The sequence below is a fragment of the Penicillium samsonianum genome (genome assembly GCF_028829775.1).
Source record: "Penicillium samsonianum strain IBT 33392 chromosome Unknown utg000006l_segment0_segment0, whole genome shotgun sequence".
NCBI classification, from domain to species: domain Eukaryota; kingdom Fungi; phylum Ascomycota; class Eurotiomycetes; order Eurotiales; family Aspergillaceae; genus Penicillium; species Penicillium samsonianum.
Genome location: NW_026643264.1, coordinates 579428 through 596643, shown reverse-complemented (window position 1 = coordinate 596643; position 17216 = coordinate 579428). Strand labels below are relative to the sequence as shown.

Here is a 17216-nt window from a genome sequence, read left to right as displayed (position 1 = left end):
GAACATTGTTCTGCTATTTCCTTGTCTTTCTATTTAGTCGCATCCTTGGGCCCTCTTGTGGTAATTCCATCTTATCATGGATTTCTTTCTTCAGAAGGAGGGAAAGTCTCTCTATCTTCGCCAGTCGTGTTTTCCAAATTAATGTATATTGTATATGTAGCTAGCCTTTATGAAGGTAGTGTTGACTGCCGTGATGCGTGTCATTCTTGGCGGACTTGTAATACTATCATGGTTGACTCCGGTTTCATACAGGAGAACAAGGAGCGGACTGAGCGCTCCCATCATTGTTTCCCGTAGGTTTTCGCGACCCTTCATGCCGTTCACCCGCAACGGGGAAGTTCTTAGCATATCGGCTTTGGCTCTGTAGTGCAGCACCAAACTTCTGCAGCAACCACGGGACGGGCGTGAGCACCATCATGGCGATCGCACAGGACGCCATGGTCCAGTTGAATCCGATACCGTCGATGAGATCGTTAGTGAACAATGGAAAAACGGACGAGAAAAGGTATCGTATAGCTACGTCAACGGCCAGTGCGGAGGCTCCAAGCTCGGCACCGTAAACTTCATTCTTATACAACGGGTAAGAAAGCTGTAATATGTAGTTTCGGTCAACAGCCACCCATTTCATAGGCCAGAGGGAGCCATACCTCGGACAGGGCAAACCCAAGTCCGTACGGGATACCTGCAAGATGGGGGAAAATCCAATGGATCGTTGGACGAGCGGTCCAACCCAGCCTAAATTCCTTCCGTTAGTATAGGGAGTAGGCGAGAGTGATCGCCATGGCATCTCACCAGAGAAGGCTGATTGGCAGCAATATCGCTGCCAGCATGGCCCCGGGGAGATTGTCCTCGGGAACTGAGCGAGCCAGACGGCGCTTGCGCCTGTCCACCATGGATAGGACCGGGGCTGCGAGCAATGTCCCAACCAAGAAAGGCAAGAATGCCAACCCCACTTGGTACGGGGAGAATTGGTACGTCCGTTCCAAGACGACTAGGAAGCCTGCATACAGGATAAAAATGACGATTTGGCTCATTGTGACGATAGCGGCGGTTGGAAGTATGATTGGCTCGTCCCAGAGCAATTGAATTGGGCGCAGAAATGCGGGCGCTAGGGCTTAGCGCAGGTCGCGCCGGGAAAGCTTGAGCTTTTCCCGAAGAATTTCTCGTTCGAAGGTCTCCGGTACGAATACCATACCAAGAAAACATGCCCCGACGAGGATCGCCGTTAGCCAAAATGAAGACCACCAGCCATAGGTGGCCACAACGGCCTCTCCTATCACCGGGCCAATCTCTGGGGCCGCCGCGCTGCCTAGCCCATACAACACGAACAAAAGAATCCCCAGTCTATCTGTCACAGCCCCCAATGGTTGGCCACTGGACCTGCAAATGAACGTCTTCGGAACAATACAGTTGGGCAACCTTTGTGTAGCGCAAGAGATCAGGCCCGCGTAGCTTGGTGGAAGAACCAGTTCCTACCAGAAAGCGACGACGTCATCAGCCTAAGGTAAAATGCCCATGTAACAGCATACATCAAATGCCAAAGTCTATTATACTTTTGCACTTTTGCAAAACTAGGAGAATCGCCATCCGTAGCTGCCTCGTATACAGTGCCGCAAAGGCTTAAGGCTGGCTTGCTTTGAATTTGTCTTAAACGTACGTCTACTAGAGATCAGCAAGAGACAGGCAAGCCCAAGACGCCCACGTTCGTTGGTTTTCCAAGTGTCCAGATCGAATGGTTAATTCATACTAAACACTCCTCATACAAAGCACTTCGTGCACTCACTCGCTTGCGATCACGCACCCAGGTACAAAGGATATTTCATTGGCCTTCAGTCTAGACCTTGACGCCCGTGCCTGCCAGTAGGCGGCACTCGACAACGCAATCCTTGCTTCAAGATATATGTAGAGATATAAAGTAGTATATTAGTGGCACAAGGCATCATAAATATCTTAGCAGACATGCAGTCTTCTTGAAGGGGGAGATGACTTGATCCAACAACCCAATATGACTACAAATATGCACCAAAATTCTTCATGCATGTTATAGCATCAGCTCCAGTACGATCTATATCTTTAGAGACCGCTCTCTTATGCCATCCCCTGCGTGGGAGTGGTTGGTGTGCATCCTCTTCGTTGGTACTGACCCATCTGCTATGCCAGACCTACCATCGTGCCATCCTCATTTCAATATATATATATATAAAGATACGCTTTCGAAATATTGGTTTGTTGGTCCAAGTGAACGGTTGTTGACATATTCTATATAGCCCGAGAATGGGCTTGTTCAAGTTTCCCCACTAAACTATATAGTTCTCCTAGTATTGAAAGACAAGGTTTCGTGTCGTCGTTCATGAGTCCGATGAATTGTAGTACCCCTTTATGAATATTTCCATGCGAACCGCGCTTCACGGGACTTTAATGCTGATGATACGATTTAGGCCTGATGGATCAGACAATGATACCTCATAGTATCATCGTTCTCAACAGCAGGAGTATGGCCAACGGTGCCAACAACGTGTGTTACGTATCGCTTATGGCTGGGGACGAGGGAGCTTCATGTGATTGATTTTGGGTTGTTAGCCGAGTGGAGCGGATGCAAGGACCGACTTAATATACTCCAAGGTCCTTTTGCCATTGCATTGCAAGAGGACCCAAAGAGATAGAGCGAAGCCTCAAGACGAGCGAATGCACTATCTTCAATCTCGACTTGGATACCGGAGAACCATACTTGAACTGACCGATTTGAAAAAACAGCGTATTCTCCCGTCAACTTGACTTGGAGGCTAGTGTGGCAGCCTGCGGAATCGTAAAGAAGGGAAATCGTGACGCGCATTGAGTGGACGCTACCTGTCGCTGTATCAATTAAAATGACAAGTTTCTGACATAATGGGGTGGGGTATTTCAAGCGCATTTCCCCTTTGGTATAAAACGCTTAGCATGGATCCGTTGTTCTCAGGCCATCTTCCTCTTTTCCTAAGCTTTTGAACACACCTTACCATCTGCTCTGCACAGGCCCCGATGACTGTTATCGCCACTATAGTCGAGGAAGCTTCACCCCCCGAGATCCAAATGCAAGACACGGCCTGCTCCAATCCGGAGACTTTGTTAAACAATCGATCAAACTGGCCGTCTACGGAGTACAGTGGTCTTAACTCGAGAACGCCGACATCAAATACAGGCACGGTGCCAATTTCGAACAATGCTACGAGGGAAGGGAGCCAGCATGCTCGTAGAGCCCTCAAGATGTGTGGTGGTCTCGATGTCGCCGGCAAAGTGGTGGAATACAAGGCAACCTGCCGTCCAAAAACCATATCTCGGGGCATACATGGTTCATTGCGAGAGAGCATGCTCCACACTACATCGAAGCGGCCCGCTGAATGTCAAATATCAGGCCTCTTTCCAATGGACGATTTCGACCTCCCAAAGTGCCGCGACTCACAATTTCGCTCGCTTGCAATGGCTGATGCGGGGGTTTAATTTCTGCATTGAGCACGCACACTTAGCCCGCATGCTTCACACGCGAGAGGCGCTTGCAGCGGCCACCTAGAGGAAAGTCTGCTTCGCGTGTCGGAACCTCTACGGATAAGCTTGAGAAACTCCGCTCGACCTACCTTGTCCCAAGTGTGTTTTACTGGACATTCTAGGGGGCTGGAATTCCGATCGATCTGAAAATTTCATGGGGTTTAGCCCTTTGCAATTGGCCCTATGCTTAGGGTAATAGTACTAGTATGTATGAATATTAAAGCCTTCCTATAAACGCTTCGCAGATATATGTCTGGCACTTTTGCTTTGCGCACCCTATACACCCGTTAGGCACCGAGAGACCATAACTGTCTGTGGAGCGCTGAAATATCCGGCTCGCTATGCAACGAGAAAGAACGCCATCAAAAGTGTCACATATGCGACTTTGAGGGGAATTAGAATCTGTGCATGGCTAGAAATCCATAGGGCACAAGCAAAAGTGGCCGTGGAAATGATGGTTGACTTTTTTAGAATGACTATATTCTCAAATCCCAAAAGCGCGGTCTAGCAGTTTCCGGAAGAAACGGCATTCCTTCACGTCGCATGGAAGACAAGCAGCGGCCTATGCGGATCCACAAAATGAGTGACGTCGGTAGACAAGAGTACCGAAGTAATCTAACTCAAGTTCAGTGCGCGCCTTGCAGATGACGGACCACACTGCGGCATGGCGCAAATAAAGGTGTAAAGAAGAGTGTGTAGGTTTGAGGGCATCGCCCATAGGCCCAGGGCAAATAATAACCGTGCCAAGCCCACCAACACCTCCCGGTATTGGTGGGCCTCGCCGGATAACAAATTTGCACCGGATCACAAATTTTCCATTTTTTATCAATTTTCTACCTATTTTATACCACAACACGATGTCAGAACAAAATGAAAATGTTGAGATGAGAACTCTACAGGCTGTAGAAGCCTACTTCCAAAGCGATAAGCCCAATTTAGCTAAATTGGCGCGAGAATTCGCTATTCCCTACAACCGACTACGCGGACGCGTTAGTGGACGGAAGTCCAATTCCACTATTGCTAGTCGAAGTAAGGCATTAAACCCGATGCAAGAAAAAGCATTGATATCCTGGATCCAAACACTACGCCATTCATATACTGCAAATACCACCGATCTCGTTGAGCGCTCTGCAAACCAGCTTCTAAAAGATGCTGGTTCCGATCGGCAGGTTGGCCGCAACTGGGTATACCGATTCATCAATCGCCTACCCCCGGATATCCGATATATTAGCCCAAAACCTGCTGAAAAGGCAAGGGCTGATGGCGAGAATTATGGCCAATTACTCCAATTGCTCCTGTGATTTAATAGTCCTAAAAAAGTTATTGATCAATATGGATTCAAGAAAAATGAGATCTTCAATTGGGATGAAACTGGCTACCAAATTGGCCAGGGAAAGCGACAAAAGGTTATTGCTCCTACCGGAGCATATGCCAATCCTACCGGTGGTCAAAATGAATCAATTACTAGCATTGAATGTATCGCCGCCGATGGTTGGGTTATGCTACCGTGGTTTCTACCTAAGGGTAATTCCCAAATGGCAGAGTGGTATGAAAATATCACTATCCCCGATTTTCGAATTGAACCTACCCTAAATGGCTGGATTAATAACGAGACTGCATTTCAATGGCTTTGTTCATTTTATCATGCTTCAATTTCTCACGTCGACGAGAGTAGGCCAAGGCTTTTATTGATGGATAACCATGGTTCTCATACTACCTTTGAATTTACTACCTTTTGTAAGGAGAAAAACATCATCCCATTTTACTTCCTACCATACCACCCATCTCTGTCAACCGCTAGATGGTCAAGCTTTTCAATGGTTAAAACATTACTTCCGTACCGCCAAATATGGGGTGGAAGTGTTTCTAGAAACCGGGAGTTTTTCAGGACGATCGGCAATATCCGGAAGCAAGCTTTTACTAGCAGAACCGATCTTCATTTAAATCTAGGGGTATTTACCCTTTTGATCTGGAAGTCGTACTTGGTCCTTTACGCCAAATACAAGTCGAGAATGAAGGGTCTCCCCTTAGGATTTTCACGCCTTCTCCCCCCCCCAGATATCCTAAGCTCAGTCACCAATTCGCCGCCAGATACTATCGCCCGGGTTAATAGGCTTACTGCTAAGCTTATTAAAGATCTGGAGCAAGTTGAAACTGCATCTGCGCAGGTAAAAAGGCATATTCAACGGAGTATGGATGCAAATGCATATCTATCTCAGCAGCTTGAGTTAATAAAGAGATTTTAAAGAAGTCTCAATACCACAAATCAGTAGCAGATATTCCAAGAAATGGGCAATCGATTCTTGGAGAACGGAATTCAGTACTATCACCTATATGCGCCAATACGATAATTAATAAAAAGGGCTGATGGCGATGCTAAGAAGCTCCAGAGGAAGCAAGTTAAGCAAGCCAAGGGATTGGAAGTTGAACAGCAGGCCCAAATGGCACGGGATATAGCTGAGGCTTAGCATGAAGCCTCAATGGCGGCGAGAGATAGTATTGGTAGAAATTGGAATATAGATAGTCATGGTGTTTATTTGTAAATAGTGGTTTTAATGCATTTTTAATGGAAGCATTTGTTATCCGGTGCAAATTTGGTATCCGATATGGCCCACCAATACCTCCCCGGTATTGGTGGGCTTGGCACGATTAAGGCACGAGTCAAGAAAAGTGCCAAGCGCATGTCCTTCGTGATAGCATCTTGCGGACATATTGGCCGTCGGCTTTGGTTTAATACATGTAATATAAGGCCTTGGTCTTTAGTGCCGGTAAATCTGCGGGGAAATGGTGATCAGCAGCGTGTCATTCAATCGATGAGACCACAGAATGAAGAGATTTGAATAGCCACAATCTCTGGAGTACGGAAGATCTCGGGAACGTGCAGTAAACGCTGAGATGTCCATGAGTTTTTGGTCTCAAATCAGAGGGGTTCCCTTTGCAGGCAAGCTCGTCTCTGCGCGTCAGCTTTGGCCACGACAGCCCGATCGGAGACAAAATGACTTCAAAATTCCATGAGACCTAGACTCTTGTGTTGCATGTAACTGCATGTATCTTGTATTTAATAGGGAGTACGGAGTACATGGGCTGAGGTCGCGTGCGCGACGTAGTCCAACTGCAGCATCTAGTTTGGAGTTCATGATCCACTTCTTATTGATCCCTCCTTGCTGCGTGATATGTCGGTCTATTCAGTTTGCGGTATACTTTTTCCACGGCAAGAATATAAACCCCCTTCTGATTAAATAGAACTTCGAAATGATCAAAATCCACGCTTTCGGGGTCCGCTCCCCGAAGTATATTTTCTCCTTTTTCCTATCTCCGATGAAGTAATATACTAGATTCTAGTCTATGACCGGTCTTGCTACCGTTCCATCGCTTGAAGGGGTTTAATGCACCCCGTGATCTTCTATTGATAGTTATTTACGTAAAGAGCGCGCTTGGGACTTGACTTATTCACACCTGGGGGGAGCCCTGGAGTGTCGCGTGCCACTGCCTGCTCCGCAGTTTTAAGGGCCTTTTTAGGCAAAAGGTAATGTCTTTAACCTCCAAACCCCTCTGGGGCAATGATTTATGTACATAATTAGAAGCGAACTTTGCGCCTATAGGCTTTTGATACTTGCCAACTTGCGCCACCTACCCACTAAATGCTTGTATAGAACCTTGGAAAGCATAGCGCGTTTATTTACAATGTGCCTCCGTACAAATGATAATTACTAGACAACATATATCAAACATTGCCCATGATAAGTGTCAAAGTGAAGTTGAGCGGATTCGTTAACCCAATTCACCTAGAGACGAGCATATGCTTGACGTAAGATATTTGCACAGAGCGGCTCGCTTAAAAAACGTCAACTAACACTGACCCTTCTTGACCAAATTCAAAAGGAAGCATGTATATCAACATTCTTGGATAACTGAATGAAACCCATTTAGGGCCCGCCAAAGGAAATAGTGTCCACCCCGTATGAAAACGAAGGGAAAAAAACAACAAAGAGCAAGATTAGCAATAATAACAAGATGAAGGAATATAATAAATGTGCCAAGCGCACCATAGTGGAAAGCAAACAGTGAAGCAACTAACGACAATCTCAGATTTCAACAGGAGACTCAAACTGATCTGTCATATCGATCATGACCTGACACTTGACACCCTTGTGCTCAAACAAATGAGTAGCCAAGGTATCAAACAACGGCTCCCATTTTTCAATAACAGAGTCCGGTTGAGGCATCTCAACAGCAGATCGTTCAGTGTCCACGGTCGATTCACATTCGTCCAACTCTTTCTCGACCATAGTGCTACTACTCGATTGCAGCATCTGTCCAGTAAAAGGTTCAGCGTCCATGGGAAATGCCGAATCTCCGAAAATAAACTTGTCGTCAAATCCCCGGTTGAATGTGGTGTGTTCAACAGACGAAGAATTAAGAAGGTCATGTATCCGGAACCAGAAGTCTTTTGGTCATAAAGTATCAGCAAATATGAAACTTGTTGTATAATGTCTGCAAGAAATTCTAGGGTTATAATTACCTCTGTCATTCATTGGATATTCAGCGCGGATATAGAACAATGATGCATAGAAATGCACAAGCTTAAGGCCCCTGGGGAGCGGGGTCCCTATATCGAAGAAGTTAAGTCAGCTTGAGTCCAAAATAGAGGAACGTTTTGCTAACCTTTTCGCCGACGGTAGACTGCCACCATAGGCATGTCATTTTGATATACTGGAGGGACGGCCTTGGACAATACCGGAGTGCGCTGTCCCACCTTCGTAAGAGCCTTCGAGATAGCCGATGGCCCTACAGCAAAAGACCTAATGAAAGGATGGTACTCGTGGGTATTCCAGCTGATTTGTCCTAATCTCCCTCTTTTCCAACAGAGATCAAGTCCTCGTGCATCAGTCTCAATCCGGTAAGTCAAATACCATCTCTTCAGCCGAGTGCTAATATCCTCGTCAGGATCCGAAAGTCGCACCCCAGTGAGGAATCCACTAGGAGCCGGCTGGCGCTGTTGACTGCATCCAATATCATGCTCCATAATTTGCCAGAAATTACCGATGAAGGCTGAGGTGTTGCTGGGACCACGCAGAATACGAATCGCAAGCCCAAAGACGAACTGCTCATAGGCTGCCGTAGAGAGAGTATCGTGATCCAATTGTGTGGTCACCCACTTGGCAAGTAGAGAAATGTGTTCTTTGCGGTACTCCGTCATCCCAATATGGTATGCAATCAAAGGGTCAGTTAGAAGTTCCCAGTCCTTGGGGGGATCGTCCCGAAGTACTATCGACGATCCTTGAGGTGCCAACTTGAGATGATAGAAATGACCCAAGATGTAGAGAGACCAATGGCAGGGTTTTGGCGCCCGACTCAGGCCACGTGCCCATCTGTTCGGTCGTCCGACAAGATAGACACCGGAATGCCCTGAATAGTCGGCATTTAGGTCGGGCTTGTTGAAGGATGCATGGAGTTGCAGTTTGTATTTGGCGACATCGGGAAGGTTGGCTTTGTTCATCTGGCCTTTCGGCAATTCATAGACATGATCTGAAAATTTCTTGCTCTTCTCGTCTAGTACTTCGGCCAAAATTTCATGGTTTGGGACACCATTCTTCATTCGTTCCACGAACGCGTTCACTCCGTCCAGGTTGCCCTTAAACCGTCTAAAAGGCATGTCGGAGATTTGGAAGAAGGAAAAAATGATAAGGAAATTGAATTGAGAAAGTTGGATATATGGAAAGTTGCGATGGGAATCTCCCCACTTTATAATACTTCCACTGAGCCCTTTGTTTCACTGAAATGCGAAGCACCCTGGGGATGAATGCAAATCCTACCTTGAATAACATAAAGCAATGCAATAGTAGACGCAATTCTGTTTTTTACTGCCTCTTTATAGGCGCTTTATTATAAGGCGAATCGCCAAGTCTCAACCAGTTGCTGGACGGAGGTCTGCGTGAAGCCATCAGAACCCCAAGTGCCTACCCCTACCCATGACTTGCGCGCTAGAATATGCTACCCCGGTAGCGGATCGTGATGCAGACATGGATATTGAGGGGATGGCTCATATCCTGTACTTGTCATGGAGGGTATAATTTAGACGCTAAGACGAGGTGAAATACGCATGGCTACAATCACGGCGCCTAAGGATTGAAATGGAGATTGAGAATCAGAAATTCAAACTCAGAACAAGAAGAACAAAAACAAAAAACGAGGCACAAATCGTTAGAATCAACTAGGGATTTGATTTGCAGCTTCGAGCTTCAATATAATCTGCCTCATGCTGTCATAGCGGGATATTAGTACGAAGTACGAGATATCGATATCCAAAAGCACAACCCCATCACAAAGAAAATCTCCAAACCCCCAATATCAACCAACGATGTTCAAAGACACAGATATATTTAGCACAATCACATGTTCGAACAAATCAATCAACTTCGAGGACCTCCTCCCAGAATCCTTCAGAGACTACGAGCTATCACTACAGTCGGTAGCGAAATCACCTTCCGCTTCAGGCATTGTTTTTTTAATTTTGCTGATCAGTTGACCTCTCATTCTACCCCTTCGAAATGGCTTAAGTTTTCATCAGTTTTTCATATTACCAAGAACAACCACAACCATATCAGTCACCACTGGAGCTGCTTCAAGTTTGGAAACAGTAATATCGGTAACGCCCAACGTAATTACTATCGACAAACCAACAACCATGATAGACTGAAAAATTACAACAGTGACGAGCATTATTACAGTCACTGATTTACCATTGAGTTCTTCTGAGTCCGGCACAGTACTCCCGGGAACTACTTTAATCCCCTCAACCACTGAAACCCCTATAACACAAAAGAGCAGCGACACAAGAGCCAGCAATCGTGATACCTCGAGACAGAAACAAGCATTTTAGTTTCTCTTACCACGATAACCATTGACGACCCCAGCAATGCAACCGAGTGGAGCATTGTTACTGCCACAGACACAATCACCGAATCCATCTGGGCATCGTCGAGTCATGCTTCATTGGTTGCAGGGACTGAAACACTGATTCAAACTTTTGCGAGTACTAGATATGACGCGAGAGGTCCCTACCAGAAAGCTCCGTAAGATCAAACACCAACGCTGAGGCTGTTTCAAGTAAACAGACCGATGTTAAGCCAGGCTCTACGGCAATTGCTATAAATGACGCGGAAACTGTGACATAATTGGAAATTAAAAGTATCATCAACACTAATACAGTCAATTTGTTAACTTCGGAGGTACTAGGGGCCTCTGCAGAAGCGACAGCAACGGAGTTGTTCCAGGGAACGACGGCGTGAAACAGCCAAGCTCAGTTACCTAGTCAATCAATGGAAGAATATATCAATCATTGTTACTTCCACCGAGACGCCGTTCACGCCGCTCGATGAAACTCTCGCCTGGTGGGATGTTTCCGGCAGTATGGCAAATACAATCTCTCTCAAAAATTCACCATTTCTTCCAACTTCCGCTTCATCAGGTGAATCCAACAGTTGTTCGTTGAGCGAGAATAAAAGCTAACAGATATAGATCTATCGCTTTCGATTTGCCCAAGCAGAATCACGAATCCAACTTTCACGCCCTTATCCCCTCCCCCAAAGGACTGTACTTGGGGTTGTCCGCCTCGTTTTCTCTGCAACCCATCAAAGAAAACAGTTGACGTGGAATGCAACTTCGAATCTGGACCCCCTGCGGATACATATTATTGTCGCCCAGAAGAGTGCATACGAAACCCCAAACTGGGGCCTCCTCAATTCTGGGGTCCGCCGATCACGTCTGAGAAGATAGAAAAGTATAACGCCACCCACGGGTATATCAACTTAAGTCCAATTGAATTCGGGCTCGGGTTCGACATCTTCAATTTGAACCAGTCGGCATAGGATTGGAAGCGAAACAGGGCTGTGAAAATACCAGGAAAATGCTATGATGAATGCAACGATGCCATGCTTGAGGCGGAATCGAGTGGCAAGACCCCGGATCTTTGTTACCCAGGTTCGGCATTTTTGACTTTGGTCCATGCCTGTCGAGCCTGCGTAAATTTAATTTCTGCTTCGCGCTCCTCAACTGGAAGACTTCCCGAATTTCAACAATTCGTTTTTTACTGCGAAGAGGCTGCTAACATTCTCAGAGATAATTTCCTGGCTTTAGTATTGAGCGTATCTTGTTCAATTCTGACTTATAATCGCAATAATATGATATACGAGAAAATAAGGAACTAAGTATTCCTGGGCCTGAAAAGGCTTTTCTTAGGCCTTGGGAAGAATCTTCATTTGAATATTAAATTACTATGCAGTAAGGATTCTAATTCTGCGTTCTGCATGGTCGATACAATCCAAATGGCGCCATATTGAAAAGACCCCAGACTAAAAACTTCAAACCTATCAAATGTTGACAGGAGGATAGTGGAATACTCCTATAGTGGCTTGGTTTGCTACGGCTTTCCAATTATGATAGTATGTACTAAGAATGGAGATTTAAACTACGATCGACTCAATTCGTAGCGAGACACATGCCAGCTGATATTTGAACAAAATAGAATCATGCGATCAGAGTTTTCTAGAACTGACCAATGTATAGACAAAATCAGATATATTGAAATCTCTAAAATGACAGGATTGGAATTCTCAGGGGAATTTCCACGGACATGCTTAATATGCCCTTTTGTATGGGATCTGCCATCTGTCGGTCCCGTGTTTTTCCGGGAAAATACCCTGCATTCAACCATGTATTCAACACAGTTTTCGAAAAGAACCTTTATGCATCAGACATGGGAGACGGTCGGTATTGCATAATGCTCAAACCAGTACGTGTATTATTCAATATATTCACCAAAGGGAGAATTCGATTCCACTTCCAGAATTCCATCTTTAAAAACACTCTGGTGACTGGTGTTTGTATCAGACGAGCATATTGACCCCAAGACCACAAGACAGAGAAAGGTGGTGTGCCTTACCGGAAACTAAAGCTACGCTTCTAACAAACGCATGTGCAGGTGCATTGCGAGGTTGAACCCAAGGGAATCGTGGTACTGGGGCTGCTTGTACGCGATGGGGTTATCGCTTGGGCCGATACTACCGAGGATGTGATAGACGAAGATGTGAATAATGCTTCAGATGAAGCTACTGTAGGGATAACTGTGCTAGAATCAACTGTAAAGCTCGAATCTACTGGAGATACGGGCTCAGAGACAGCGTCTGGGGTGGTGGACTGGGTCATGGGTACATCGGCCATGCTCACTGAATCTACCGGTGAGCTCGTTTGGCTAGGTATAGAGGTAACTAATTGTAAAACGGATTAGCATCGAAACCATGTACTTAATGAGAAGACTTGATAAAGACACGTACCTGTAGAAGATGAGATCTCGACGGATGAATTTGTAGACCTTTTACCACAGTAGGCAGTTATAGCGTTTTGGTCAGAGCGAGAGTCCAAGCTTCTTCGCGATGACTGGCTGGGATTTTGAATATAAACTGGGTATTTGTGGTCATCGAAGCCTAAAAATGCAAATCCTGATCGTATGGTCTCATTATAAGTAAATCTGATGACTGTAACCTGATTTGAATCGCAACGAGGGATCTCCACATAACCAAGATCAACAGTGTCTGTTTCAGTTGTAGCTAGGAGAGCAGCACCGTATACACCGGGGGTGAGCTTGTTGTCTGCGATGAATTCGAGGGCGCCACCAGATCCGGACGGAATCGTGTCACTCTGCTCTGTGGTAGCATCCGCGAAGGCAGAACCGGCCATACTAGCGAGGCTGGCAAGGCTTCCCCAGCCTAAATTCGTAAAGTACCGCATAGCTCAACAATGCTTGGTTTGTATACGCAGATATGTGGGAATCCCGTGTTATAAAACCTAGCCGGTCAATCTAGCGGGTCCGGGTTTAGAACGTCCTATTTTTAGCACAAGTTATGCCTATCAAAATTGGGACCCTCAGAGCATGTTCGTTTTAGTTTACTAGAGGAGCCCCTTTTTACAAACGCTCCAAATTATATGAGAAAAGCAAAAAATAGCTATTATTTTATGGTGAACACCTATATAATATTGAGGCCTCCAATATTAGCAAATCGGACGTCGAAACCTCAAAAATCCTTACAATGCATTAGACTGGCGTCCATGAATTCGGTGCCGAAGCCGGTAGGGTGGAACTTCAAAATTCCCCGCCAATTTAGCTATATTGTGCTTAATAGCTTCATGGTAGGCTTTGACTGCATCTTGGATTCGATCCTCAATTTTTTCGGCTTTTTCTGATATCGTGGTATGGTAGTAAAATAAGTGGTAAGTTGGTGGAATGGTGAAAATATTGCATCTGGTGGAGCGCACCAATACCCGGCACGGTGTATTGGGCGCTTGGCACGGTTGGGACAACAGAGCAATAGAGCGTGTATGGGAAAGAGTAGCGAAAACTGGCTATATAACTGACATTTGCGCCAAGTAATTACATAACAGGTGGATGAGAGCTAGCTGGACAATACGACGAGGATTCATTGGGGGTTTGCAGAGAAAGACTCGGCATCTGCTCTGCAATCTCGTCAACCTCTATGGTGCCCGTCTTGGGCTGACATAGCAATGAATTTCCCCACGAACATCTGTGCGGGTGGAGATTTTCTACAGCGATTTTCGAAAACATTTTGCCCCTCAGACCACTCATACAGTTCTACTTGTTTCTAAAATGTGCCTCTAAGAAAAATTAGCGACATGAGCAGAGATGTAGGGCTAAACAGTAATCCTAGATATCCAATAGATCCGTAAACGCAGCATGATAATGACCAGTGACAAAGATTCTCGAAGCAAGCCTTATTGTTGAAATTTGCCTCCCCCAGGAAGCATCAAGCTCTCTGTAGTAAAGCAACTGCAAGACGCAGAAGAGAGAAGTTGACACTTTGCCAGTTCAACCGTTGTTTTGTTTGCGTTATTTGTTACGTTTGCGTGGAACCTAGACGTTCAAGGCTTCTAATTTTAGGCCATTTTATCTGTCTTACAATTCACAAAAGACAAGTGGTATTCTTACGGACAGGTACAAAACCTGTTATTTTCCCCGTATCATATGACTAGGGTTTGAAAGAGCATCTCTCAGTTCCCGACATGGAAAGCGATATCGGGCGCTACTGTAGACGACCAGATCGGATGTGGCCTGCACGATGCCGGCACGCTCGGGTTGGGTTTCGCGAGGACTGTCTCAGGTGGTGGGGGGGGGCAGTTGGAATGATTTGGGTCCCCATGGTATTCAGCTAGATAACGTAATGTTTGACATAGGACCTGCAACATACGGTCTTTCATTATCGCGAGCAAACATTTGAAATGGTTGAGGGGATACTGCGGGATTATGTCCCATTTTACAATATTTTAGGCGCATTTAGGTGCCTATGACCTCTTGATAACAAACAGCACTGGCGGTCATTATAGCTTACGGGTTATGCGTCTAAGGTCGTTGTAAGCCGCTTTTCCTGCCTATAAAAAGGCATGATTAATGACCGGGATCGCACTCCCGCGAGGCATGCAGCTTGAAATCTACGAATGCGTTTCATCATCGGGTTATGGGTACGGCTCGCGGATAGGTGCGTCTGCTCGGTATTGCTTCACAATGTCCAGCTTCTTATTCTTCAGTTGGTCGTGCCACGCAACAACACCTCAAACCACGAATTTGGATCCTTCAGAAAACATACCAATAGAAGAATCAATACAACCTCCCCCGTATTCAAGATACCAGGACCATTGGCTAGATTGCTTACGGTGCACGAATTGTGGGAAATGTCGGTCGCGGTCCTACTGCCGATGGCATGCGATAGAGCCGTTCAAGTTTCCTCGAGATGGAGTCTGCTCACGACCGCATTGCGTCTCGTCAAGGCTGTCGTACTTCCAGCCAATTTATGAACTGCCAGCCGAAGTATCTCTCATGAGCTAGAATCCTTCTCTTCTAGCTTTGACCTCTCCAGATTTGCCCACCTTCAGGATAAACACAATATCAATCAACAAATCGATACACTAGACTCAGTAACTAGAAGGTCACTATAAAGAGGAGCCACTTACACCTACCTCGATCGGCTTTAGTTATTGCATGCATGTTTCCACGGGCGCTGATGCTGTAGACCCAAATTTATCTTAGTACCAATTTTTCAAATTTCCATCATTTCCTTCAGGGCCAGGAGCTGGAGCTTGATTTGATTGTGAAACAACGTCCATTGTTCGTCTGAGGACTCCATCAAGACTAAATGCTAATTCTCAACCATGTCATGGGCTATGAGAGCCAATTTCATTAGATATAGGCACCTTTTTGCGTTTCTTTTCCCACCAATCGCAAGTAACCGTGACCGACTCGTATATGTTGTCGAAAACATATAGCTGCATTGCAGTGCCAGAATATTCGTTCAGAGAGCGATTCCGGCTTTCATATTAATTTAGTCCGTCATACTCGCTTGACGGGACTGATCCAATTACTATTCAGTCGCCCTTCCGACACGTTTCCCTCTTGCCGCGAGAACTGCTTGAAAAGAGAGAGACAGCGAGTTGGTACACAGCATATAAATTTAGGTACATATAGCGACGATTTTTGTTGCCTTCCACGTCGAAATTATGAAAACCATTCACAAACCATAATTATACAGTATTAGACTTGAGATTCTGCAAAGCGTTTAGATTGACTGTGATAGATTGAAATTTTCCTCACGATATTCACGAGACCAGAAACCTTGAATATTTAGATAAATGTGGCCTGATTGCACCTACGACTCAGGTAGTGCACAGTCACATCCGAAGCTGTTGTCAAGCATAGGACTAAGAGTGGACCAAAGAATTAGAGATGGAAGCGGCAAGGCTTACGAATGACTTTTAATCTTTAGTTCTTCAGAGTGCCTGTGACTAATCGGAACCGGAATAGTTAAAGAATTGGAATGCCATATTTATGCTCTTGCAACCCATTTTCGTGGGCTTCATGTCGTCCAATCCATGTTTGGGCCACCTAGGGGATGCCTTTGGACTGGAGGCAAATATCCAGGCTTGTCTTATTCACCCTTGAAAGCTCCCTTCAGGTCAAAGGCCACCATTGTGACGACCTTCTGCCTGTACCATGCCCGGTCGATTGCCTTGGCAAACATCTGGAGGGCTTGCTCTGTTGTTCGTGCCGGGCGCCCTCCCCACTGAGTATTCGGTAGAAGACCGTAATGCTCCCCTAAGAAGGACAACCGCCGGGCCGATATCTACAGTATTTTTCAAAATCGATTATACCTCCACACTCGTTCCCGGCTGCTCGGACCGCTTTCTGTAATAGGATTTGTATTTTACAGTACGAATATCTGACATGAGGCATTGCTGCATTTTGTTATAGAATGGTGATCTATAAGCGTCCACAGGGTATGTTTCCCTGCAATCAAGTCGAGAGAAGGTATAACCGATTTCGAAAACTACTTCAGTACGTACTGTACTCCAGCCTTTCAACTCTGAGCTTGCATAACCTGAACGGAACTTGGCCGCTAATTAAAGGAAAATAATAGCGATACATACATATATACAATACCCGAAGTTTCTACGTCATCTTGGCTATTAGCTCACACAATGGATACTGCTCTGCTTACACCAGGCATAGGTCTTGTATTCTGGCTTGTTTGCCTATTAAGCTCAAGATTGTCTATGTAATTATACTGTCTACAGACTGGTGTCAATAACACGACATGGGCGTCTTTCAAACAATCCAAGGGTCGTACACA

General features: G+C 45.6%; 4 protein-coding genes across 4 annotated transcripts; 1 reads left to right on the top strand and 3 right to left on the bottom strand.

Moving 5' to 3' along the window:
• Positions 1-244: 244 nt before the first annotated feature.
• Positions 245-1034, bottom strand: N7471_010407 (MFS general substrate transporter; the record flags this gene model as incomplete). Its single annotated transcript, XM_057283126.1, has 3 exons — positions 245-589; positions 648-735; positions 793-1034. 3 exons carry the CDS (start codon positions 1032-1034, stop codon positions 245-247), a joined length of 675 nt encoding a protein of 224 aa, XP_057132105.1.
• A 1984-nt stretch (positions 1035-3018) lies between these two features.
• On the top strand, positions 3019-3477 carry N7471_010406 (uncharacterized protein; the record flags this gene model as incomplete). The annotated part of the gene is made up of 1 exon (XM_057283125.1): positions 3019-3477. The coding sequence occupies one exon, from the start codon at positions 3019-3021 to the stop codon at positions 3475-3477; it is 459 nt and encodes a 152-aa protein (XP_057132104.1).
• A 4130-nt stretch (positions 3478-7607) lies between these two features.
• On the bottom strand, positions 7608-9178 carry N7471_010405 (uncharacterized protein; the record flags this gene model as incomplete). The annotated part of the gene is made up of 3 exons (XM_057283124.1): positions 7608-7969; positions 8045-8131; positions 8188-9178. 3 exons carry the CDS (start codon positions 9176-9178, stop codon positions 7608-7610), a joined length of 1440 nt encoding a protein of 479 aa, XP_057132103.1.
• A 3597-nt stretch (positions 9179-12775) lies between these two features.
• N7471_010404 (uncharacterized protein) lies at positions 12776-13311 on the bottom strand (the record flags this gene model as incomplete). The annotated part of the gene is made up of 3 exons (XM_057283123.1): positions 12776-12791; positions 12858-12895; positions 13060-13311. 3 exons carry the CDS (start codon positions 13309-13311, stop codon positions 12776-12778), a joined length of 306 nt encoding a protein of 101 aa, XP_057132102.1.
• Between the last annotated feature and the right edge of the window lie 3905 nt (positions 13312-17216).